This window comes from Symphodus melops (genome assembly GCF_947650265.1).
Source record: "Symphodus melops genome assembly, chromosome: 1".
NCBI lineage: Eukaryota > Metazoa > Chordata > Actinopteri > Labriformes > Labridae > Symphodus > Symphodus melops.
In genome coordinates, this window is record NC_136691.1 from 22150976 (window position 1) to 22175989 (window position 25014).

General features: G+C 44.9%; 1 protein-coding gene across 1 annotated transcript in view; it reads right to left on the bottom strand.

Annotated features, from left to right (window-relative positions):
- slc16a10 (solute carrier family 16 member 10) overlaps positions 1-25014 on the bottom strand; it is a 39680-nt gene extending 14666 nt beyond the window's left edge. Inside the window, exons 1-3 of the mRNA XM_079360525.1 lie at positions 24667-25014; positions 2977-3121; positions 636-1062 (exon numbers count right to left, since the gene is read on the bottom strand). Coding sequence (XP_079216651.1) covers positions 636-1062; positions 2977-3121; positions 24667-24994 — 900 coding nt within the window. The 5' untranslated portion in view covers positions 24995-25014. The remainder of the gene's footprint in view (positions 1-635; positions 1063-2976; positions 3122-24666) is intronic.

Sequence of the window (25014 nt, forward strand, 5' to 3'; positions counted from 1 at the left end):
AACTATTGTTATCCTGCCACCTGCTCTAAGGGACTACTGAACGGTGTTACTGACTCAGAGCAGCGGGGGAGAGGGGAGCACGAGCACGGGACAACACAATCGTGCCAAATGTGAAAACGCCCTGAAATAGTGAAAACACTGGTTGAGATAAAAAATCCCTTTCCCAGGAACGTCCAGGCCAAGACAAGCAGCCGTATGTCTTGATGATGGATTTAGATTTTTTAACTCTCAGGCTCTGATTTCCTCATTCTTTTCTGTTTGTTGAGCAATAGTAGCTGTTATCTCACAGAGAGCTGCCTATTAACAAGTCGATTTTTTTTTTTACTTAGCCCTTCCCAATGGGGAGAGAAAACATTACAAATATGTTGATTTAACAGGATTACACAGAGGGACTCATAAACCATCTCATGGTAACACTCCATCCCATCGCTGGATGATTCTGGCTCTCATCTTCCACTTTCACACAGCTCAAGTTGAAGGCTTCTGAAGCTTCTCCTCCCTTCACATCCACATCATGTGATTCAAATTCTGGGAAATCACATCATGGAATCTGCCTGTTTGCATTTACGTGTTGCTATTTGTCATCAGCATATGAATATGTGGTGTGAGTGGAGGTCTGTGAAACACAAACTTACCAGGTGAACATAGGGCACAAAGTAGCCATAAAGGGCTGCAGGGATGCCGAACGCCCAGATGCGATATCCCAAAGACCTCCAGATGTTGATGTTGAAGATCTGGCTCATGGGTGGAAAGCGGCTGGTGCGGGTGTTGGAGGCTTTAACAGGTAGCAGCGGCTTGTAGGTGAATCCAGCCAGCAGCAGCACAAACATGAGGATGCAGAGGAAACGCATGGTATACTGGAGGCCCACCTTCTCCAGCAGGCCTGACAGAATGAAAGGCAGGGTGATAGTGAAGATACTGCTGCCTGCTGTCACTATGCCATTCACCAGGCCAAGGCGCTTCTTGAAATAATGGCCCAGGATGACCAGGCTGGGCTGGTAGGCGAAAGAGCAGCCGCAGGCAAACACGATGCCATAGGTGAAATACATGGGGCCCAGGGTCCTGTGAGGAGATACAATAACAGGTTAACTCACTGCCAAACCTTTTGACTAACAGCACACATGAATTTACAAGCTGCGTCCTGAAAAGCGTGGCAACACGGAAATGTGAAAAATAAATTGCAGTTCATCAAACGGCCACTTGAGGCTGTATCCACGAGTGAGTCCATTTTCCTCCTTATGAAAACTTTATTCATCGAAGGCCCAGTGTCCACCTGGCATTTCTTCTGGGCAGAAAAGTGAGCGGGGGGGGGGGGGGGGGGGGGGTGTCCTGAGGTAAGACGTGCTGTTTAAAAGCGTGGCTTCTAAGTGAAATCCATGTCTATGCTTCAGAGTTCAACATGCCCACAATAAAATCACATGACTCTGACACTGCGTAGTTTGCCCTGTCAGCTGTCAGCTGTGAAGTGCTGATGTCAGTCAGTTTATAATCAGTAATCAAAGAGTTTTTATTGTTGTTGCACCTGAAAGTGATGACAGAGGGACGCTTGAGGAGCGCACGCCACTTTCTTTGGATGGGTTATTACAGTCCAAGTCTTTCCTCACATGTGGACAATGGAGGATTCCAGGAAATGATTCACGACGGGATGTGAAGTACGGCACCTCTTGCCAATAGAGTCCTAATGAAAACTAAAAGGAGTGCCGCCTTGTTTCCGAAGATCTGCTCCACCCAAACGTTCCCCGACTATAGAACATACTTAGAAACACTTAAGTCTACAAACAATAAGTACATGTCGATGAAGATATTTTAATATAGATAGAACAAGGAGCATGTCATTTTATTTTGACAAAGTCGCCACAAAAGGTTCCATCACAGTTGTTCTGGAGCTTTCTGCTGCATCACATGGTCGCCCTCCGATGAAGGAGTTTCTCCAGAGTCATGGAGTTTTTAGTAATAAGTCAAAAGTGTTGAAAGTAAAAGATGGGGAACAATCAGCTCAGGATCATGGGATGGTAGGAAAAGTGTCCAAAAGCTTTTGTTGAAGCTTGAAATGAAACTGTTCATTCAAAGTTAAAGCACTCGTCACAGCGTAACAGCTGGCTAGCTTCTCCAAAAAAAAAAATACCAAAAAAAAAAGGGTTCAACTGGAAAGCTCTGATACAGCAACTAATGCTGAGGTCTGATATCGACATAAAAGGATGATGATAGGTGGATCAGGCAGACGAAGGATGTTAGGAGCTGTCTGTGTCACAAGAACACATCTGGGACGCCTCAGGACCTCCAGAGAGACGGTCGAGCATGTTTGATTTTCTTCTATCATGCGTTCCATCATGTCAGTGCTGTTGACCAATGAGAGCACAGAGCGCTCTGCACGTGCAAAACTCACGAGTGCAAACAAACAAAATGACGAAGCATGAGAAGGATGAAGTTGGTGCTGCGAGATGGAACAATGACACACAGGAAAGGTTTGTCCAGCTCTGTTGTTCTCTCTTTCTGTTTACACTCTTCCCTTTGTTTTTCCTGGAGCTCCGCCCCTCTACTTCCAACGTCATCACGTCGGTCTTGGCGATTGGTCAGGGGATCGCCTAATCCGACACAGTGAACGTTGAAACAGACAAAAAGTTTGTGTTGTCTGACTGGGCACCTTTTATGAATTATACTTCAGAAGAAAAGAAAAAGAAAAAAGAAAGAGGAAGAGGTGGATACGTAATCTGTGCAAATCACTTCAGACCTCCAGAGAATGATGTAACAGTAACCATGTGGTGTGTGTCGTAGGAGTAGCTCTTAACTAATTAATGTAAACACGTTTGTTTTTAAACTTGTTGCTATTAGTGCTGTTTATGTTCCTGTTTTTTGAGCTGCTGTAACGACTACATTTCCTCCATAGGGCATCAATAAAGTTCATATTTATCCTTTTCTGTATGCTGTGATGAAGTGACATCATTTTGAAATGGAAACCAGAAGTTTGGTCCTTACTTGACAAAGGAGCTGGCCAAAAGGCCGACCAGACCGACAGCAGCGCCACCCACTGCTGTGACTCTGCAGCCCAGGACGTCTGTGAAGACGCTGACGATGGGGGAGCAGAAGAAGATCATCCCCATGGAGAGGGAGCCCACCCAAGCTGCAGGAGACACACACACACAAAGACACACAACAAACTGTAAGAGTGATCGAAGCTTCATCGCGTCCCTAACAGAAAACAGGAAGAGTCTGCTGTGTGATATAAACAGTACAGATGTTGATGACTACAAACACTGTTGATCTGTATCCATGAACACACAGAGGAAATGACAACCTGTAACAGCAGGGAAACAAATCAAGCAGACAGGAAAACACTTAGTCGTAAAAATCAACACTAAGTGGGGAGAACATTCTGTATTATTTAATTTGACCTTCCTTGGAACAATCCAAAATGAGTTAGAACCACCTCTTATTGTTCATAGACACAAAAACAAAATCCATTCACACAACACAGTCTCACGAATCCAGGTGAAAAAAACAACTGAGAGAGAACTCCAGGTTCAGTTTGGAGCGTGTCCTCGAGCCAATGAACCGTCCAATAACAATGGATGCAATCAAGCTAGTGGACGTGACTCAGACCTGTGAATATGACGGACGCATTTAAAGCGCAAAGAGGATATCATACTGAGGCGACACGCAATATAAAACGAGGGTAACGTTGGTGTTGGACGCAGAGTTGGTCCATCCATCCATCTATCTAACAACAAAACGGGGGGGGCCGCTGGTGGCCTAGTGGTTAGTGTGCGTACAGAGGTCCATAACCTGAGCTGTGTTTCCTGTCCCGTCGTTCCCCACTCTGCTGTCACTCCCATAAAAGCATAAAAAGACATAAAAAAATAAATCTAAGATGTTAAAAAAACGTCTCGTCTTCATTGTTTGTTTGTGGCGTCTCAGAATCGTGAGTGAGGCTGAAGCTCTGACCATCAGGGCGCCCGCAGGAAACCCGCTTTGCTCAGCAGTCCTGTGTGTGAGTCGAAGGTGAAACACCAGCGTCACATGCTGCAGCGTGCAGACCTGCAAGTTCAGATGCACGGGACACAGTTACAACAATCTACAAGCAATTCAAGGCTTGTCAAAACATCTGTGTTACTCAGATTATGTGCTGGAATATTCTATTCAATTCAAAACAATTCCAGGGCACACAGAGCAGTAGATGAACAACAGTGCAGCTAGTCTAAAAGTTTAACCAAAAATAAAGAGTCAAGAAAAAAATAAATAAAAAGCTTTCATGAAAGGATTCGTTATTTTGAAAGCTGTGTGAAGCAAACGCGGAGATAAAGGAGTGAAAAACAACAACACTGACTAAACACACTAAGGCCTCCTGCTGTGCTCTTTGACCCTGGGCAGCAGGATGAGTAAGCCAGCAGTGAGTGACGTGTTTTGTTAGCAACAAGAAGCTGAGGGACGTCGGGTCTCTGAAGCAATCAGATCTGAGATGGTGTGGGAGGCGAGCACAGGTAGCACTGAGAAGGATTAGACAGGGGAAAGATGAGACAACTGTTTTTCCCAACTCTGAAGGACGGTGAGAGGAAAACTGTGTAGCTGCCGTCGTTCTGATTAATGTAAAGCCCTCTGTGTGAGTCAATCCTCCCCCATGCTGTCCGAGGACCAACACACAGTCTCCTGTTACGTCATAACAGAGCTGGACCTAAAAATCCTCCTCCCACACTTTTATTTATCCTAACTCTGATATCAGCAGCCGCCTCACATCTCATGTCGGACTGCAGAGGACAGCTGCACTGTAATGATTAACTGTTCCCAAAAACAAACTGTTTGCTGAAAACACGAGCCTATTTTGACATCATTTAGAATCTAAATGACGGACAGGTGCGTGTGAAAGGTTCAAACTTGCTTCAGCTGGAGGTTAAAGGTCGTGTAATGGCTGTAACACAGGTTTTTTGGGTAGAGGACCTCGAGCCTCCTTGTAGCGCACCGATGGTCAACGCTAGCTTCACACGGTGGCTGACTCTGGTACTGCAGTGTCATCAGGTGTCCAGCTTACATGCAGAAATAGATGTCTATGGAGCAGCAGACACAGTAAAAGGACTTGAGCTGGTTTAGTTCTCTTCTAGTTTCCTGACTTGTCAAAGCGCTGTTAGACCACGTTTCATACATGGGGTACATACACTCAAAAGTGGAGGACCCTGATAGGCTCTTGTTGTTATTCTCACCGTCTGTCTACTGGGCCAAAACTTTTCAAACCTTCAGGACATTTAGTTTTGAATATATTTCCATATAAGCCAGGACACTGAGCCCTCGTTTTCAAAGATCACAGATCGATGTGTTCATATGAAGGCCACTGTATAACTGTATAGTTGAGGCTGATTGTCCTGTCATCAGTGTTTCTGACGTTCGGCATTTTAAAGGTGGTGTTTAAGGAAGAAATTAATCGTGAGGGGAACATAGATGATACCGTAACACTTCAAATAAAAGCCCATCCCAATTTAAGACCTAGCCCCCTCCTCTCACCTGTGATTCTTCAGGCAGCGCTCCAATCAGAGCCCCCTGTGCATTTAGGGATGAACTAGCCTGCAGTGTGTGTGTGTGTGTGTGTGTGTGTGTGTGTGTGTGTGTGTGTGTGTGTGTGTGTGTGTGTGTGTGTGTGTGTGTGTGTGTGTGTGTGTGTGTGTGTGTGTGTGTGTGTGTGAGTGAGTGTGTGTGTGTGTGTGTGTGTGTGTGTGGGCTGTGTTAAGGATTTTTAATGTAATGTTGTCATGAAACCTGGTTGTGGACACAATTATATATTCTTTCTGGTATAAAAATGAGTTCTATCTTGATTTAAGGCCCCTCTGGTAGTGATTCTTGGTCCCAAGTATCAGCAGAGTCATTTCATAGACTGACACAAATAAAAGCACAGCCTGTTAAAAGAGAACTGTGGGCCAGCTTTATGGTCTGAAACACATGAATGTCTGCACACGTTGATGTGGACACATCATCACAGCAAGCTCTGACCTACGAGTGACATTACACACAAAGATTTGACCATCACATTTCAAGAAAACCCATCCAAAGCTTGTTTTTAGTTCAAGTTTACTTTTACTAAAAATGTCGTCCGTCACCGGGACAACAGGCTCCATCCAACAGTGAGCAGATGATTGGGGCTGTTCTCTTTACACTGCTGTTCTTAAATGTATTCATGTGTTTACGTTTGGTGTCATCTGTCCCTTTCAAACTCTGCCATGCTTTGTCACTCTTAATACTTGATACAGATGAAGCTGAGCCGCCAGGATCAACAGATGTTGAGTGGACACAGAGTTGATCCCTCAGTGGAAGCTGCAGCAGTGTTCACATTCAGACTCTCACATGTGAACATCCTGACGTGGAGCCTATATTTAGTGCCCTGCTCTGGTTTACTTATAAACTCTCCAAGCCCTTTGAGGACCTCATCCAGACACTGCAGTCAGAAAAATGTCTAATTCACAGGGGTCCGCTGTGCCGGCTCTCGTCTTAGTGGGGATATCGGCTCACTTTTAAGCTACATAATGTAATAAATGTCAGTGAAGGAGAAAAGGATCCCTGGAGGACAACAGGAAATTTGCTGTTCTGGTTTCATCTGTCGGGTCTCTCGGTTTAAAAGCATTTACGCTTCATAGAAAGAGGAATTCCTGCTTGAGAAATGTAATATTAGAATCCTCTCTCTGTCCCAGTGACATCCCACGTTAGCCGCGGGCCCGGCTTGGACACTGACAGATGAGGCAGGGTTGCCCTAAGTCGTCTGTCTGCCTTGTTACAGAGTGCTGTGCCCTGAACCCGGTCACCCCACCATGACTGAACCTCCAGCACAGGAGGAAACCAACGCCAGCGAGCTGAACACTCAAGAGTCCAGACAGGTTGAACTCTTCCTTACGTTGAGTTATTTCAACTGTTTATGGAAACGTTTAGGTTTCCTCTTAAAGCCCACTGGCTTCACTTTGTTTCTCTGAGCTCATCATGTCACTCCCTCACTGTTTCTCTCTGACTCCTCACTCTCTCATCTCTTCTGCTTTTTTTTACTGTTTGTACAAACTATTATTGGTGACTTTTGTGGCAGCTGTGGCTTAGTGGTGGAGTCTCAATGTGAAGGTCAGGGGTTTGGTTCCTGCAGCCTCATGTCCCATGTGTCCTTATGCAGGACACTTAACAAGTTCCATAAAGAGCTTTGAGTAGAAACAAGGAAATCACTTGTTAGAGATTCTTGTGACGTCCTCTTGTTAAATGCTGCTCTGCTTCCTCATCATGTAGAAGTGCTTGTCTGAAAGCTAGCAGCTGATGACAGCACGCTCACTTCACTCAGGTTGTACTCTCAGACGCAGACTGAAGCGTGGGCTTTTTTTCCCATAAACTGGTAGAATGTTTTCCAAACGGATTTTCCACTTTTGGCTGAAAAGCAAGAAAGCGTTTATAGAAGAGAGAAGAAGTGTGATTGAGTCAGTGCCAGAGAGTGTCTAACAGGCGAGACGCTGGAATCATCTGGAACACAAAATGTGCTGATCAACGCAGACGTAAGAAGACAAAAGTAAAGATAACGTACGTCCTGAAGTTCCTGAAGTCCTCATTTCAGGAGTGAAATGAAGATTATGATTCGTTATTTCCCGAATCATGAGGTATGTTCCTGGGGCCGCCTGTGGCCTAGTGGTTAGTGCGTGCCACATGTACAGAAGCTGAACCAAAGCAATCAGCCCAGGTATGAGTGTGAGCTGTGGCTGCTTTCCTGCGTGTTGTTCCCCTGATTTCTGACTCTGAATAGACAGAAACAAAAGCTACATTTAGCCTGTTGTTGTAAGTGTGCGGCCGGTGGCCAAACGTGTCTTCATTTGAAACCTTAAACCAAATCAGCGTTTTACACTCTTTAAATCAGCTGAGCTCTCCATGTACGGAGCGACCAGCGTCCTTTAAGGGTTTAAGTAGCTGTTGTTGACTCAGAACAAGTGTTTAAGCACACCATGCCTCTGATGGACGCCCGGCGACTGTGTCCATTCTGAGAAAACATTTGGACAGCTCGCATTAAGCAGTGAGTAGAAGAGTTATCTATTAACCAGAGGTAATGGAGCGAGCTAATGGACAGGCACACTTGGCTCATATTGCAGCGATGTGACACACCATTTCACTGCTTGAATCAAATAAACATCTTGTTCCTGTGGTACATTCTCAGAATCACTTTATTTGAGGTTGTTTTTATCAACACTGACAATAAGGATGGGCTTCAGTAACGGGCAGAGACCCCGGTGTCCTCTGTCAGGGTTTGTTACTGTGGAAGAAACCAAACGCAGGGCTCCAAAGGTGTTAATAAATCAACTGATCTCCAAAGCAGGGACAGCAGCAGATGTCCCTCTGTGGACACATCAACATGCAGGACTGTGAGTCCGATCACACCTTTAACTGTATGAATATGACTGACGTGTTTTTAAGCCTGAAACCTTCAGCATAATGTATTCAACATGCAATTATTGACTCGCCAAAACACACATCTGAAGACTCTCGTCCAGGACATTTAATATGAGAATCATGAAACTACACTGAATTCAGTGTATTTTGGGTGAAGCTGGTGTGTGTGTGTGTGTGTGTGTGTGTGTGTGTGTGTGTGTGTGTGTGTGTGTGTGTGTGTTTGTTTTCCAGCCAAAGACAACATGCAGGAGAGATTAGGAGAGGAAACAACTCCGAGCCCAGGCGACCATTCAGAGAGCAGAGCAGGTAAAGCATGTTGGAAGATGAGGGTGAACCTGGTGTTGGATTTCACTCCTGGACGTGGAGTTGGTCTGCTTCCTGTTGGACCGGCAGGTGAGTGCAGGTACACGCAGTAAACGTTCACACTGCGCCCTGCAGGGAGTGTGGGGGCCCACCTGAATGTTGTTTATAAGCTGCAACAAACGACTCCACCTTTCACTGTTTACTATTTAAATACATCCACTGATGCTACTGCTGAAAACATCTTACCTTTACAAACTGCCTGCATTGGACAGGACAGGCTTCATATGAGGGATGAGTGGTTAAAGAAACCCTCAAATGATCCTGAACAATATGATACGCTAACAGGGCTGTGTCAGTGTAAAGAGCCTCCTGATCCGGTGGTCATTGTAGATCAACACCGGGACAACAGTCACCGCTGGCTCTAACCTTTACCCTGCTGCAGTCTGAGGTCAGAACAGAAGAGCAAAGTGAAGCAGCTTTACATCCAGAGGGAGCTTTGTTAAAGATGACTCAGTTTGTAAAACACATAACCACCCTGTTTCCTTCCAGTGAAACAAAGCAGCAGGGATAATGGCTTTACAAGCTGTGTCTATGTTAAACTGAGACTCATTACTGACGTCTCTCCTGAGGGGAGGAGCACATGATCACCTCCGCCTCTGACTCCTTCTGTCTGCTCTGAAGATACATGTTGGATGTGTTCTTCAGGGGGGACGAGTCTGGATTTGAATGAGACTGAAGCCGACTTTGAACATTACTGCAAGTTAATGTGTCGCCAGGGCAACAAATCCCTTATGACACTAATGACTGGAGTATCAGAGAGCAACAGGAGGCAGAACGGGAAATAAATTACATTCATTTTTTAGTCTAAAGGATTTCCTCTTTTAAAATAAATCTCTGTACACCTTGGTCGAGCTTCATTTAGAAAGCACCCGTTATTAGTTCTCTACAAATTTCAACCAATTACTACAAATCCTTCACCCCTGACAGGAGGAGGTAGACTACAAAAGACTGGACTGACTTAATCCACCTCCAGGCTTCAAAGCTGATTTTATTGACAATACAAAGTGAGAAAAGCCACCTGCGTCTAAAGCAAGGGACTCCTAGCAAACCACAGCAGGCGTTTAATGCTCCAGTCTGACATCGCCTCACATCTAAAGACAGACTGTACGATATGATGGTTTTCTGTCGCTCATATTTCAACTTTCCTTCCAATCCTGGTGGAAAAATATAAATGGAGTTCAAATCGAGCTGCCGGGCATTTCTTTCCTCCAACTACTTTAAAGTTTCACAAATCCTCAGCCACCTTTTTACTAACAACATGCACCTTTGTCTACCTGGTGACAGCAGGCTCAACAGAGATCTGTTCATGTCTGTTGATCTGGTGTCGTGATTGTTTTGCACTGCTGTTAGCAGAAAAAACATTGGAGGCAAATAGAGAAACCCGGAGACACAGAATTTAAAGGGATTTATAATGTTCTAACATACATCAAAGGTAATGTTGGTCATTTTGGAAAACTAGCTTTATTTTGAAAGTAGCATTCCCTCAGTGTTCGGTTTTCACCCACCCCCTCCCCTCTGTGCTTCCTCACAAGCCCCGCCTCTCTCTTACGAGTGCGCTCCAACATGGAACCTCATCTTCGCTTGTGTTATGTAGAAACTGCGTTGTCTCATGTCTCATTGAGCAGGAAGTATACTCACATGATAAACTCCGTCATCAGTGACACGCACTGAGTGAGGTCGAGTGCAACACAAGGACTGGAGAACGAGCGGGGAGACAGGGAGGCGTGTAATTGGTTCATCAGATTGGTACCTCCTGGCAGACATTGGTCGAGGTTTTTACAGTCTTACTGCTACAAATAACAACTTTTCTTTGTTCCTTTTTCAGAGAACATGAGTTATTAATTTCTGTCAGGACACAAAGAAAATTTCAACCAAAATCTTCAGAAGTGTTTCTGGAGAAAATGACCAACCCTGCCTAAAAGCAATGATGACATAATTAACATAGAATACTAAACCGGCCATACAAGTACAGTACAGTTGTTTGATTCTTTTATGATAGCCCTCGTCTCATAGAGCTGCATTGTATTTCCTTGCCACTTGGTGGTCAGTATTAAGGTTATTATTACACAAAAACTATCTGACAACGTCCTGGACATGACTGAGAAGTACATAATTATATGTGTCAAAAAATGTGTATGCCTTGAGTCTTTCTCGTATTGGGTTTCTCCACAAAGAATGCTAAGACGAGCAGTATTTGTAATTTGGATGGTTGACCTGACAGTGAGGCTCAGGAAACATCAGTCAGACTTCTGCTACTATAAAATAACTGGAGATGCCATCTTAACCTTCTGATGTGAAAGGACCGGTAAAGGAGAAACAAGGTTGAGTAAACAGGTGTACAGTAAGTCCAACATAAGGTGTAATATGGAACGTGTCCTCAGATGTTATTTTGGTCATATCAGTGTTATGGTCTGTTTGGTTTGAAGTTATTGAAATGTTTCTAATTAAACTGAATGTCATCACTATGCTATGCTTCAATCATTCGATGGTAAAAAGATAATAAGAGGGAGGACCAATAGCCTGGTGGTTGTGTGTTGTGAGCTGTGCCCCAGGTACAGAGGCTGTAGTCTTCCCTACTATCTCCACCCAACATGTTCTGTCTCTCTTCAGCTGTCCAAGCCATTAAAGGCAAAAAGGCCCCAACAAATAACTTGAAATAACTAAAGATAATATGAGGGTACCTCACAGGCTGAACTGTTCTTCTCTCAACTATTCAACATTCATAAAGTTCTTAGAGCATAGAGGCTGACTGACGCCCCCCATTGGTTTCTATAGGACGGTTTTCATATGAGAAATGCTGACTCTAACAACTTTTCCGTCAACCAAACGACAGGCAAAGAGGAGGAGCTGAGGCGGGCCTTAAGCCTCCTGACTTTTGCACGTCTGCTTTGGCTTCATTTTTCAGCACCGGAGGTTGCCGCTTGGGTTATTAGCAGTATTTTTACTGGCACAGGTCCACAGTTTCTGTCAAGTCAGATAACGCTGAGGCCTCTTTGACCACAATAATATTCCCTGAAGTAAGTAGAGTCCCTCAGGTGAAGCCTGGCTTATTCTCGACTGGAAGCTGTGAGGAAATTCTGTCAGCTGTCAGCTCAAACTTCAGGCCTTTCACAAACTGCAGACTCATGAGGACTAACTGTGGAACCACCAATCATGTTAAAGTATTACTTTACGGCTCTTGCTGTTGATTTACAAAGACTCCATTCAAAACCCTCTTCAGGGCCTCAAAGTGCAGCACATCTGGGCCTGAGTGGACCTTATAGAATCACAGCAGCTGGAAACCATTTACGCTGGGCTGCTCCCCTGCAGGATTTAGCAGAGGAGGCGCAGTTAAAATCGTCACATTTTGGACGCCTGCATACAAAGTTCCAACTCGTGTCCGTCATGTGTTTTCTGGCCTCACACCACAGGAAGTGAAACCTTATGCCTGATGACTCAGCAGAAAGTTAAGGGTGGGAGGGCAGCCACAAAAGTAATTTATGTCTCTGCATAAAGCAGAGAAAACACATCATATGCATCTTTGAAATGACTTCTCCAGAAGAGGTCAAAATAAAAATGTTCAATAGGAGTAATTTTCTGTGCCAGAGGAAAAGGGATGGGGCGGTGTGTCAATGCTGGATGCTGATTGGCGGAACTTTTTATCCACCCCCATTGTAAATTCACAGTATAGACATGGCTGCAGGCCCCTCTTTGGATACGCCTCTCATACTGTCTTTGCTCAATGTTTTCAGAATTGGTTGCCTGACTAGTTTCTGCATCCAGTCTGAGAATGGTCCCAACAAAGCACAAGTAGAGGTCAGACCACAATATCCTCTGTTTCTCAGATTCTCAATTGACCCTCATTGTGAAACGCAACCAAGATGTATAACAGGGGCGAGAACAATGAGCAGAGAAGAGTTCACCCCATGCATTCAAGTTGACCTCAAACCTTCTGGGTACAAAAATGCCATCATTTCATCCTCTTATACGCTCACAAACGTGTTTGAAATTGTGACACAGTCTTGATTTATGTCAGAATCCTTTATTTACGAGACCAAGTCACATTTAAAGATATTCCAACAAGGCATTCTTGAGAAGCGTCGCTCAGAATACTCATCCTATTCATCCACATTAACATGCTGCCCAACTAAGCAGCGGGAACAACTTGGAGTTCAGTGCCTTGCCCAAGGAAACATCGGACATGTGGCTGCAGGATACCCATGACCTTCTGACTGAAAGATTTAAAGGTTGACCAACTCTACCACTGAGCCACAGTCGTCCGCTGCAAGCTGCCATAATAACAAATGGTACATTTTTTTTATCCTCTTGGGGATAATTCATTAAAAAAAAAGACATACTGCTTTATCAAGCATAGACAGACATGCGACCCTGAATGGAGAAAGCTCTTGTTATAGATTACAGATACAACTACATCACAAAGTTTGGATGTTTGTTCTTTGTGGCGTCCATTGTTGCTAATGTCCAGGCACATAAGAGACGGGACTGATCATGTTATTCAGAATCTTGTTATTCTGTTAGTCAGACTTCATAGTTTGCTTTACATGATGATGAAGAGCTCTTTTCTGCTCTGTACAGACTCAACACAACAAGGACGTCACAGAGCTTTCTGATGAGCAGCGTTCATGGGAGGAAGTTCAACACGCCGTATATTTCTACAACCAGGGGGCTCTCACTAAAAACTATAAGGAAAGATGACATCAAAGCTGGCGGGGAAACATGGGAGTGATTCTCTCTGATACCCCCAAATGAACTCCAAGTTAACCGTGGCCAAGATGACCAGGCGAAACTGACCTGAGCAAGACGTTTGAACAAGATAAATTAACCGTCGTTTTTTATCAGAGCAGCACACACAGCGACAGCACGGCAGCTTTCAGCAGCAACTCACACTTCCCTATGTGGCAGTCTTTCATGTAACATCATGTGTTTCCACGGCAACAATAAACTGTTGTTTCTGTCATGGCGTCACTGCTTCAAAATGAAGTTATCAGTTATCTCTGACTTTGATAACTGTTGGAAATATTAGAGAAAAAAAAGTGCTGTACCTTTAACTGTAAACATCAACAAAACATCCAAATTATCCAAATCTCTTATGTTGAGCTTTTAAAGGGAAATACACAGATCATTCATTCATCATTGAAGGGGTTTCATAATCTTTACATCAGTCAAAAACCTTTTTTCCCCCTAAACTGTTAAACACCTTCCAATAATATAAATATTTAAATTAAGTGGTTTATTCCCACGATACAATCTACCATGCTGCTTCTAGAAACAGCTACATGAAAACATATTGACCGTTTCATGACTTTTGCATGAACTCAATGATTTTGTGTTGGGATGAATATCAAACCAGCATCAGCAGCAGAGGCTCCTTGTAATTCCTCCCTGTCAATCTCCGTGTTGTCATCGTGGCCACAAAGTGCCTCGCTCTGCCCCCCCTCATGTGTTCTCCAGCCCCTCCCTCGGCCGACGGCATGTGTGGCCTGATGATGCGTGTCATGTGCAGGAGGCCAAACAATTGGTCCTCATGCTGCCTCTGAAGTGCTGCTCGGCTTCCAAAGTGTTTACCTTCCCTCGGATTTATCTCCCGACAACCTTCACCTAGACTCAGGCTCACGCTCACACACGCCTGACATCAAACAGCCGGTCAAACATTAACCAGTGGTCGCTCAAAACTTCACAAGCTTTAGTTGGAGTGATTCGAACCATGTTGGCTCTTTTTTATTGTAAATGACCCTTCAGAAGCAGGCCAGCTGTTGAAGCTCCTAATACTATTATTTCAAAGTCTGTCAGATACACAGAAACAGCCACGTGACATTTTAACCCAATGATCCTATAATCTAATACGGAGACAGACATGAACGTCTCACTTAAACACAGATGTTTGTGGTGACGCATACGGCAAACACTGCGAGTGCTCTTTTGAAAGATGGAAGAGGACAAGTCAAGATTTTCTTCCCCTAAAGAACGATTACGTCTCTTTCTAATAAGAACAAGTCAGAGAGAAAAATGCACTCTTCTGCTGTCCCTGTGTGGTCGCTGACGGTAGCATAACTTAGCAACCTTTGCATTCGATGATGTTGCAGTATGTGACTCTTCTCTTACACTACTATTACACTCAACATTATCCACTAGGCTGGGGGATAAGTTTGCACCAATCATAATCCTGTAGTGAGAACATTGTCTGCCGTGCTGCTTAGCGTTAGCATCACTGAAACGACTGCCATCAGTTAGAAACACGTTCTGAATCAGACGGTGATGGGCTTTTTCCTGGTTCGACAGATGGCGACTCTTGGGAGTGATTGTCTCATGACAATAAAGAGTCCTTTCATGGGACCAAATCATGTTTTAGTATCAAGTATCACAAACAGTATCTGTGGTATCACCCTGAATAAATGGATGTACTGATACAGGGTAAATGGACTTGGGCTTGTATCGTTCTTTTCTAGTTTTATCTCTACTCTTTTACACCGACACATTCACACACTTTGACCAGATGTACCTCTGTTATGTGCTACTTTTATTATGTTGTACCGTTATCATTACTGAACGTGTAAAATTGCAAATTGCATTGAGCTAAAAAAGAATTATGACATGGCAGAAGAGCATCAGTTGAAGATATAGGAGACTCAACATTTAGTCTGAGATGCGCTGGGTCTTAGGGGGGCTCACACCAGGGAGTACGCTGGACCCAGAAGTCTGGTTCATTTGATCAGAGTGAACACAAACGTGCTGTACTCACATACTGTGCCCGAGAGATGTTGGTGGATTTGCAAACCAACCACTGTATGTGCATACTGGCACCTGATGTGTCAGCTGTGTGGACTGTGTACCAATAATAACAAAGATATGAATGTGAACGCAGACTAGCAGGGCAAAGCAATCGTGCTCCAGAACGCTACAATCCAAGACGCCCTAATTCAGAACATTCAGCTAGACAACACTTGAGCCTCCATCAGGGTCTCCTCACAGCTTGTTGGTGAAGTTGTGTGAGATACCCTGCTCTGCTTCTTCAGTCCAACACTTCATCCAACCTCTGACCACCCACCTGCACGTCAGCTACACCTCACGCTCGCTCACTGACGGTGATACTGAAACAATATTTTCAACTTCACCGAACAGTTAGTTTCACACTCAGGTCGAAAACATCGGCTTCATGTGTCATTCCCTCCTCTTCGTTTGGCTTTTCCACGAACTGAGGGGAAATACTATTCAGCCAAAATACGCTCAGATGACTTCTTCTTATTGACACGAACATCAGTCAACCACATGAGTTCAGGTTACTTCAGATTCATCAAAACAGCACAATCAAGGAGTCTAAAGTCTGTGTTTGGTGCAGAGGTCTGCAGCTCCTCTCTCTTTATAGGCAGCAAGCAAGTGGCTTTTATGGCACCAGGCCCAGGAATAACCCCATCTGGCATTCCCACAAGGCGGGAACCAGAGCCTGTAACACAGATGTGAAGGCCACTGACCTGACAGTCCAGGCCAGTATAAGGGCTGGACCTTCCCGCCCCAGCAACGCACTCTCTGATTGGTTGATTACCATGTTCAATTTCCCAGTTTTGAGCAGCTTATCTTTGGCACAAGAGACGACAACAGCTGCCATGTCAGAGTTGATCCCGTCAGTCAGCGGATCAAAATGAGCCAATACAGAATGTGCATGTTTGTCTTGATGGCACACTGATATCAAGTACAACGGACAACCTGTCTTAACCAACCAGTGCTCTGTTATTGTGAGAAGCTTCAGGGCACTCTTAAACTTTTTATAAATGACTTACATGTTCCATCACTTACAGCTTGGTAAGTCTTAAATCACAGAAATGATAACTCGTCCAAACTTAGACCTTTGATTGAAAGAGTGATACCATCTTAAAATCACAAACACTCATTGCTAACTTCATTCACAGTGCTGTGATTTCACTGTGTGTATCAGATGATTATCCTGCCTCTGGCCCTTTAAACATTTTTTCTTCATTCTTGCTTCGAGTCTGAGTCCCCCAGCAGATATCCTGCTGAAACAAAGAAGTGCTTTAAAGCCCCGCTCAGCCACTTTCCTTCATCTTTAAATCTCCTCTAGACTCGACTCTTACTTCATTAAACCACAGTGAGCTGCCGAATGTAACAATGAAAACACAAAGATACAAACTATAACTCTTACCCTGTCTATGTGTGACCTGAAGTGATGCACACTGCAGTCAGTGCCATGTTGTGCCACAGGTCAACTAAATATTATCAAAGTGCTCTCTGAAACGCCTGAAAGAGACGGCCTGTGTCCTCTGAACACACAGCTTCTGCAAAGCATATAAAAACATCTATCTCCTCAGGGATCATCTCTGTTCTGTTGTTACACACTATGGGTGTTTCACACCTTTAGATCGTTGGCTCTGGTCTGAATCCTGGACCAGTTTGTTTCATTGCTGCATAATTACCTCAAAGTTTGGGCTTTAAGAGGAGACATTTACAAGCGGACTAAACTGTGGGATGTCCGAGGAACATGCTCTCTAATTGGTCTGAATTTATTGCACTCATACCCAAAAAGTAAACAAAGACAAAAGTTGACTCCTGCATATGAGAAGAAGCCTCCTGATTGGCTGTGGCTGTTACAAAGATACATTACAGTTGGACAGACACCTGCTCGTCGATTTTATATTGTTCACATTTATCACTGAAGGTAAATGAAACAGTTTGAAAATGAAGAAGCGCCCCATCGCTCACCTTTAGCAGCTGTCTCAGTACGGTTTGTTCAGTATGTTCAGGCTGCACCAGGGTTTGATTGACAGCTCTCACATCAGAGCGAACAAAACGAACCAACCTGGCAAATGGACTTGAGTTCTTTTTAAAAAAAAATATTTTTGGCCTTTTTGCCTTAAAAAGGCGGGAAGGAGGCCACAGTCCGGACATGAACCCGGGCCACCCGCGTTGAGGTGCTGGCCTCCATGGGGACACGCGCCCACATTGAGTTCTTTTTTAAGCGAACCAAACAGGCAAGGTGTGAAAACGCCCTCAGAGCTATCTGAGGCTGTCAGGGGCAAAAACCAGTAGTTCAGTACACTGCCTTTATTGCTCTTAAAGTTTACGACAGCCTGTCATGCAGCTTCATGCACCTGAAGCTTTGAACTGGACCCATTTGACAGCGTTTTCACTCATTTAGCCCCTAAAATATTTTGCACAGTGGGGTTTAAGAATACCAAGTTTAAATGTGTGATCCTGCTGAAGGGAAGGGACACTTCTTTAATAGTTTAAAGTTCTTATTTAAGTATGAGACTCGCTGTGGTTTATTTACAGCCCGGTGTAAAATACTCCTTTATAACAGGGGACAAAGTGGCTTTTGTTGTTGCTGAGGACATTTCATATCATGTGCAGCTTAAAGAGCATGCAGTTTAGCATACGAGAAGAAGCAGCGTGTTGCAACATGTTTGATGTGCTCTATTGAGTCTCACAACACGGGAGTGCAGATTGGTCTTCAGTGTGCCTGAAAATCTGTCACTCAAAGTGTCTCCAGAAAGAACAAAGGATAGAACTATCTCAGGTCCACCTCGTGTTTTTTCATGGACGCCGTCGTGTCTTTTTTTTCAACTGTTGTCAATGAGTAGAGAGTGTTTGCGGCAGAAAGCAGAAAGTTCATCGTCCAGCATCTTTACTTCCGAGCGCTTAACTTTTTCAGACAGGTGCTGACGGCACTGGTATGCTTTTGGCTTCCTAATATGTAACTTATTATGACCAAAGTATCACCATATATTAAGAGCAGAAGGGCAGGCCCAAACAAGTCGGAGATAAAGTCCCACTTGTGCAAAACATGACACACTGATATGAGGAGGCAGTGATTGTCTTTACCCTGCAGAGCCAAACGTGCAGAAGGCTGCAGAGCTAATGTGGACATGGGACGGGAAGCTGCAGTCTCAAGATAGTGAGAGTTCAGATAGGTCAAGTCCTAAACCAGGATACAGTGTGTGTGTGTGTGTGTGTGTGTGTGTGTGTGAACTGTCTGTCTTGACGATTGCTTAGTGAAATAATGCATGAGTGGATCACTGCCCACCACTGGCTTTGAATCCGGAGTGCGGTCCTTTTCGATGCGTTTCTGTTACAGCGTCTCCGTGTAAACGGGGCCTTCAAAGAGCTCAGGCAAGTAGCAGCCCATTTAAGACCCTGTGGAGCTGCAGCACGGGCTGGTTCATTTTCCATATCTTTAAAAGGACGCATGTCGCCTGACAACCAAAGAAAAACTAAGCTGTTAGGATAGACTGTGAGTTTTCACAGCACACAGGACACTATTTCACATGCTAAGAAAGTCCTGACCTGATGTTCACTACTTCTCGTTCCCCTGACACTGCTGAACGCTCAGAGTCTTCAACAGTGCACAGCTTGGTGTGTTATGGACGTGGCTGGGTAATTAACGCGGCTGTTTGGGACGTGAGAGCAAGAAGTTTGTCATCCAAGCGCCTGTGAGTGCTCATTAGTTAACACTTACTAGTTAAGGTGAGCTAAGATCAGACACTGTCAGCTGTCTCCGTCAGTCAGTGTTGCGGGGCTGTAATGTGATCTAAAGGCTGGAAGGTTTTGATCACGTAAAGACAAAGTTTGACGTCAGGATGAGGTGAGTTTACGATGTTTTGTTCCCTCACACGGACGGCATCTAACATCAACAACGTCCTCCTCTCTGGAGTTTCTCTCTCACATTAGATTCTGCAGAGGATCCATCCCAGGTCATCTCCTCGTCTGTCACTGCCTCACGCTGAAAAATGAAGCTGGTTAAAAGTCATCGGTGGCAACCAATAACCTGTAATGTCTGCCCGCTGGCTGGTTCCTTCAGTGTGAGATAAGAAAACCATAATTACATATGAAAGGTCACAAGGGAATCACTCAGTTTTTACAGTCTTTTAAAGTTCTGACATCACTAATGGACTTCACTTCGTGTTTTCTCCAGGTCTTAAAAATAACAGCGGTGAGGACGGAAAGGCGTTCCACAGGTTGATTCGTGTTGTTATTTAGTCTCTTTGACCTCTCATCCTGCCTGTCAGAATGAAGGGCCCTTCTCATTGCCTCCCACCACCCTTGGCACTTCCTCTTACCCCGGTGTCAAACTTCAAAAACCCCTCAACAAGAAGTTTACTGCCCCCCCCCCCCACCCCCCCCCCCCCCCCACCCTCCACAGGAAGACCAGCCGTAAAGCACAGGCGTGTAGCTTCAAGTGACACTTCAAGTCCTCTGTGGGAACGGGCAAACGGCCTAAAAAAACCCAGCTGATGAATGTGTGCTGGTGTCAGGAGTGGGACACAGGGCAGGAAATGCACTGTTATTGTCATCAGACAAGCAAGAGAGCAAAACGAGGGTTCAGCTCCTAACTGAGCATGTGCATTCTCATTCCATGTGCAGCAACACTGCTTTTATTTTCTGCTATTGTCACAAGTCCATCAATGGTCTGGGGCACATGCATCATTGTCACATGCTGAAAACGGAGAAAAGCTCCGTGTCTACAGGGTTGCAGGGGTTCATACCGAAGTGATGATGTCACTAAGCGTTACATCTTCAGACAGAAACAAGCTGACAGTCATTTGAAAGACGGTATGATGAGTTTGAAACACACAAACGGACGTCCATGGAGCATGACTCAGCAGCACTGCAGCCCACGGACAACAAACCCCGTCCGTTCACGCTGCACTAGCAGCAGGACTGAGGGACAGAGTGATGCAGGGCGACAGCTGGAGATGATGCAGCCTTATCCCTGGAAAATCTGTTCCCACGCCATGCCAGGTTAGGAGGAAGACAGCCCAACCATTGCAGTTCAAAAGTAAACAGAGCGAAGCCTTCAGAGGGAAACACATATCATGTCACCAATGTGCACGTGCATGTGCACGAGATCAACAAAACAAGAACGCTCTCAGAGAGCAGAGCCGTCCACATGGAGGAGCACACGCTCACACTTCATCATGATGGTTTCATAAACATCCAGTTGATCTTATTTTAGGAGAAGTGTAACAGGAGAATCAACTGTTTGTAATGCAAACTGAAAAGTGAGGTCAAATAACCCAAAGTTATAATTAGAAAACAATGATGATAACACAGAAGTGGGTGGACATTTCCTTCTTCTCTCCCTGAACTGAACGTTAGCATTTAGTGCACGTCTGCTACTTGAATTTATCTTTTCAAAACTCATGATAAGATCTTCAACATTTCCTCCTGCAACTCGAAAGAATGACACCTTCTTATAAAACCAATGAAAAGCCAAAGGCCTCAGTTCAATACGGGGAGAAGACACAGAGCTGAGAGGCAACAGAGCCAAGCTGACGTAAGGTGATCTTAGGACACGCTGGTCATGGAGGAAATGTGACTTGAATAGTTCTGACCAACACTAACGCTCAAATGGTAGGCAGCCTAGCGTCCTCCTGATGTCTGCTTCTATCCTCTATCTCTACATGAAGACATTTTGAAAAGCTCCCCCGGGGAACAAACACACCTCAAAACACAGCTGCAGTCAAGACCACTGAGACTGAGACTGGAGCACTTCACAACAGGCCATGGTTCAAAGATTTACAGAGACATAAAGCATTACATAACATGCTGAATTGGAACCAACTCCAAAGGCCCAGTGTGCTCTGTTGTATGGTAACCATTGCTCTGCATGCCTGCTAATGTAAACAGTCCTTTTGTTGGAGACTATCAAATGGAAAAACAATTCATTCCACCTTGACTTGTTTGTATGTTCTCATTTAAACACAGCCAATGCTGGTCTTCACCGCCTGACACGCTCAGTGTTTTATTGTACAGACAAGACGAGAGAGAGAGTTTAATTACAAACCAGAAACAGACACAGAGGACAGAAGTGGCTCCTCCGCGGACGCCTTTATTGGTTGTCTTTTGAAAACAGACGGAGGTGTGACACTGTCGTTGAAAGTAGTAAAAAGAAAGGTGTGAATGTGGTTGTTACCGCTCCCTCACGTCTGCACTCATCAAGACAGAACTGTGAATGATCTCCGGTGGAAGGGGGAGGGTGTCAGGTGATGGTTTTGAACGCATCGCAGCTGTTGCACTGATGTCAGTAGAAAGGAGTGAATCTGTCACCTCTCACACACATCTGCTCATTGTTACCCGGGAACTGTTTGAATTCAGGGGGTCCAAAATCTACATGCAGCTCTACTCGTACAGAGTCATCTGTCAAACAGCGTCACGAACAACGGCTGGTTACAATCGCAGCAGAGCCGCATGGAGACTTTATTCACAGCTTCTTTTTTTTTCTTTTTCTTTTTTTTTTTATAAAAGTGAGAAACAGGAAACAGTTCAATCATTTAACTTCACTGCATGTTTGCTTTTTCTCACAAACGCACCCTGAAAATATGGAGAGAATTTGAGGGGGGCTGTGGTTGTTCACAGATGTTCCTCACAGCGGGAGACTGTCCCTGCACGAGCAGACTGTATACAGACCACTGTTCAAGTCATGCACACACACGCACAGAATGAATCTGCTGCTTTATGTTTCCTGTTCTCTAGTCTGTTCTTCTCCACTGTTGAACCACACATAAAGACAGGTATTGGTCATCATGGCGTCCTAAAGCGGACTCTGATGCTTTGTCTGCCATCCTTCTTTACGTGTAACATCTGTCCTCAGGAGAGCTCTCCTGCTGTGAGGTGCATGTGTGAACAAGCAGCTCAGGAGCAGTCCTCCTGAAATGATCTCAACACTTTCAAAAGTGCATCAGGAAAAAAACTGCCGTCCATGCAAACATGTTATCATCAATAACCTCTGGTAAGAACTGGCCTGTCACAGATTTGTTTGCTTCAGAATGAATGCGTCGTCTTATATAGAACATGTCATTAAAATGCTCAGGCTGGTTTAAACATAGCTCACTGTCTTCTCTTCTCCGTCTGCAGCACATATAGCACAGCAGTGTGGCTGTTTTGCATTTACAACAGGATCCATCCACTTACTGTCTCTCGCTCACTACGGATCAGATTAAGGAGGCAACTATAAGCAAGGAGATCCTGAGGCCATGAGCGATACGAACCTGGGTCTGCTCTGGTTCTCCTCCTAAGCGCCCAGAACATCTCCAGTGCATGAAGCTGCTAATCAGACGCTTGAACCAACTCAGCTGGTGCCTGTTGATGTCAGCCTGGAGCTCCTTACCGTATCTCAAAGGTTGAATTCAAACACCCTGCAGAGAGAACTCGTGGTGACTTGTTCTGACACCCCATTCAGTTGCTCTCTACCCAACAACCCCCACTACACTCAGTAAGACTTCTTTAAGAGAGCAGCTTTTCTGAGTGCGTGACAAAATCAAGTTGTCGCCGCAGTAGAAAAGGTCCACATGAGCGGGTCTCAACTGGTGAGTCTGGTCAATTAGTTGGCCGCGAGTCTGTGCCCGGAAAAACAACGTGTCCAAAAAGAATTTAAAGCTCTGTCCAAACATGTTTGTTTTGTTCAGTCCAAGTAGGAAAATGAAGTTGATGCTGAAGTGCTAAGTCCTGCAGTTCCTCGAGCGTCCACTAGAGGCTGGCTGCAGAAGCACAGGAAGTCACATACACACCCATTCAAAAAAAAGCCTGTTTTTACAGCAGAAAGGGAACGTTTACAAGCAAAACAGCTCGTTTCTCTGGGGGGATTTTTTATGACAACGTATCCGTTTTGATTCTATGAAGGTTAAATAGTTATTTCACAATAAAGCGTGAAGCTGACCAGACAGGCGGGCGTGATGTAAAGGTTTGTCAGGAGGTTTAAAACCCGCCTCAGCTCCAGCTCTCAGCCTGTCATTAGGCTGACTGAAAGTTAGGCTGAGACAGGATCTCCATGAAGACCGCCATATCGATGAAACTCCAAAGCGCCCCCTGTAGAAACAGACGGGTTACCTCACTCAGACTTCACATAAGGGCCTGTCACATGTTTTGTACTGTATGAAATCCAAATTGCATATTTTTTGATGAAATAAATCTGATTGGATGAACATTTTCCCCAAATTCTGGAGGCAGTCCCCCATTAAAGCGTTGGTGTTGGTGGGTGGTGAGGCTCGACGGGCTCGACCAGTTGAGTGCCATTAGTGTAAACTTGAATTCACTTCACTGGCCGCCATATCAGTATCACATTAAGCCCTAAATCCAAAATCTGTCTGGCACAAAAGAACACATGATCCATGATCCAGACGCTGGGTGACAGTCAGAAGAAGGGGGGTAAACCCCAAAAAAAGGTATGAGAGTTCATAATGAAGCACAAGTTTTTATTTCTGTCTCCCATTGTTTGGCAGATAGCATGCAGGAAATACAGACTGAAGACTCAAACTTTCACTTTTGTATTTCTTTGTTTCTGACAGAAAACACAACCGCAGAAGATGAATTAATGCCAGAACAATTTGGATAAACTTCTCCAACAGAACCAACGAGGCTTCAGGCATGTCGGTCTACAGGTACTGTAGCACATCCTCACAGTTTGTAACCACAGCTGCTTCTGAGCAGAGCTGTCGTTCTTTAAAGCAGGAAATGACACCGGATCATATCACGCACTAAAGGTGCTGCAAGCCGACAGAGTGAACGGTTACACAGTGAGACCCATAGTGTGCTTTAAGAGAAGAAGGAGAGTCAACACACGAACATGAGAGTGTGGAGGGGTCGACCGGTGCAAAGGTCGACGGTTCAATACTCGGACACAAACACCGTTACAAGGTAGGACTGTGACCGTTACCGTTATCTCAACGTTAGCTACATTTTGAATATTAACCGTTACAGACGTTAATTTACAGTTTGTCTTAACGCATAAAGTAACGCGACCGAGGAAGCTTTTAAAGTGTTGCGATATTTAAATATTAAAAAAAGATGCTTTATTTTAAAGCTATAGTCACTAAATTAACTTCCAGTCACACACACATACACACAAGATAAAGTCGCGCGTGAGCTGATGTTGGGGGTCTCTCGCCCCCCCCCCCCCCCCCCGGCACTCACCTGTCTTGAAGCGGAGGTCTTCATCTTTCTCGGAGCCAAACTCCTGCAGGAGGGAGAGGAAGAGTATACCGAAGGCGTTCTGGATCCCAAACACCGAGCCATTGCACCACATGGCTGCGAGCATGACCACCCAGCCCCAGCCGCCCTCCGGGTGCACGAACTCGACCTCCTCCGGTGCAGGTTTCTCAGACAGGGGAGCCACTTTGCTGTCCCCGTTCTCCTTCTTCTCCTCCTCCTCCTCCTCCTCCTCCGGCCGCTTCTCCTCCGCGGGCACGGCAGCATCCTTACACGCCGCGTCCCCGTCTGTCATGGTGTTTCCTTCTGTCATTGTAGAGTTAAGTCAGGTTA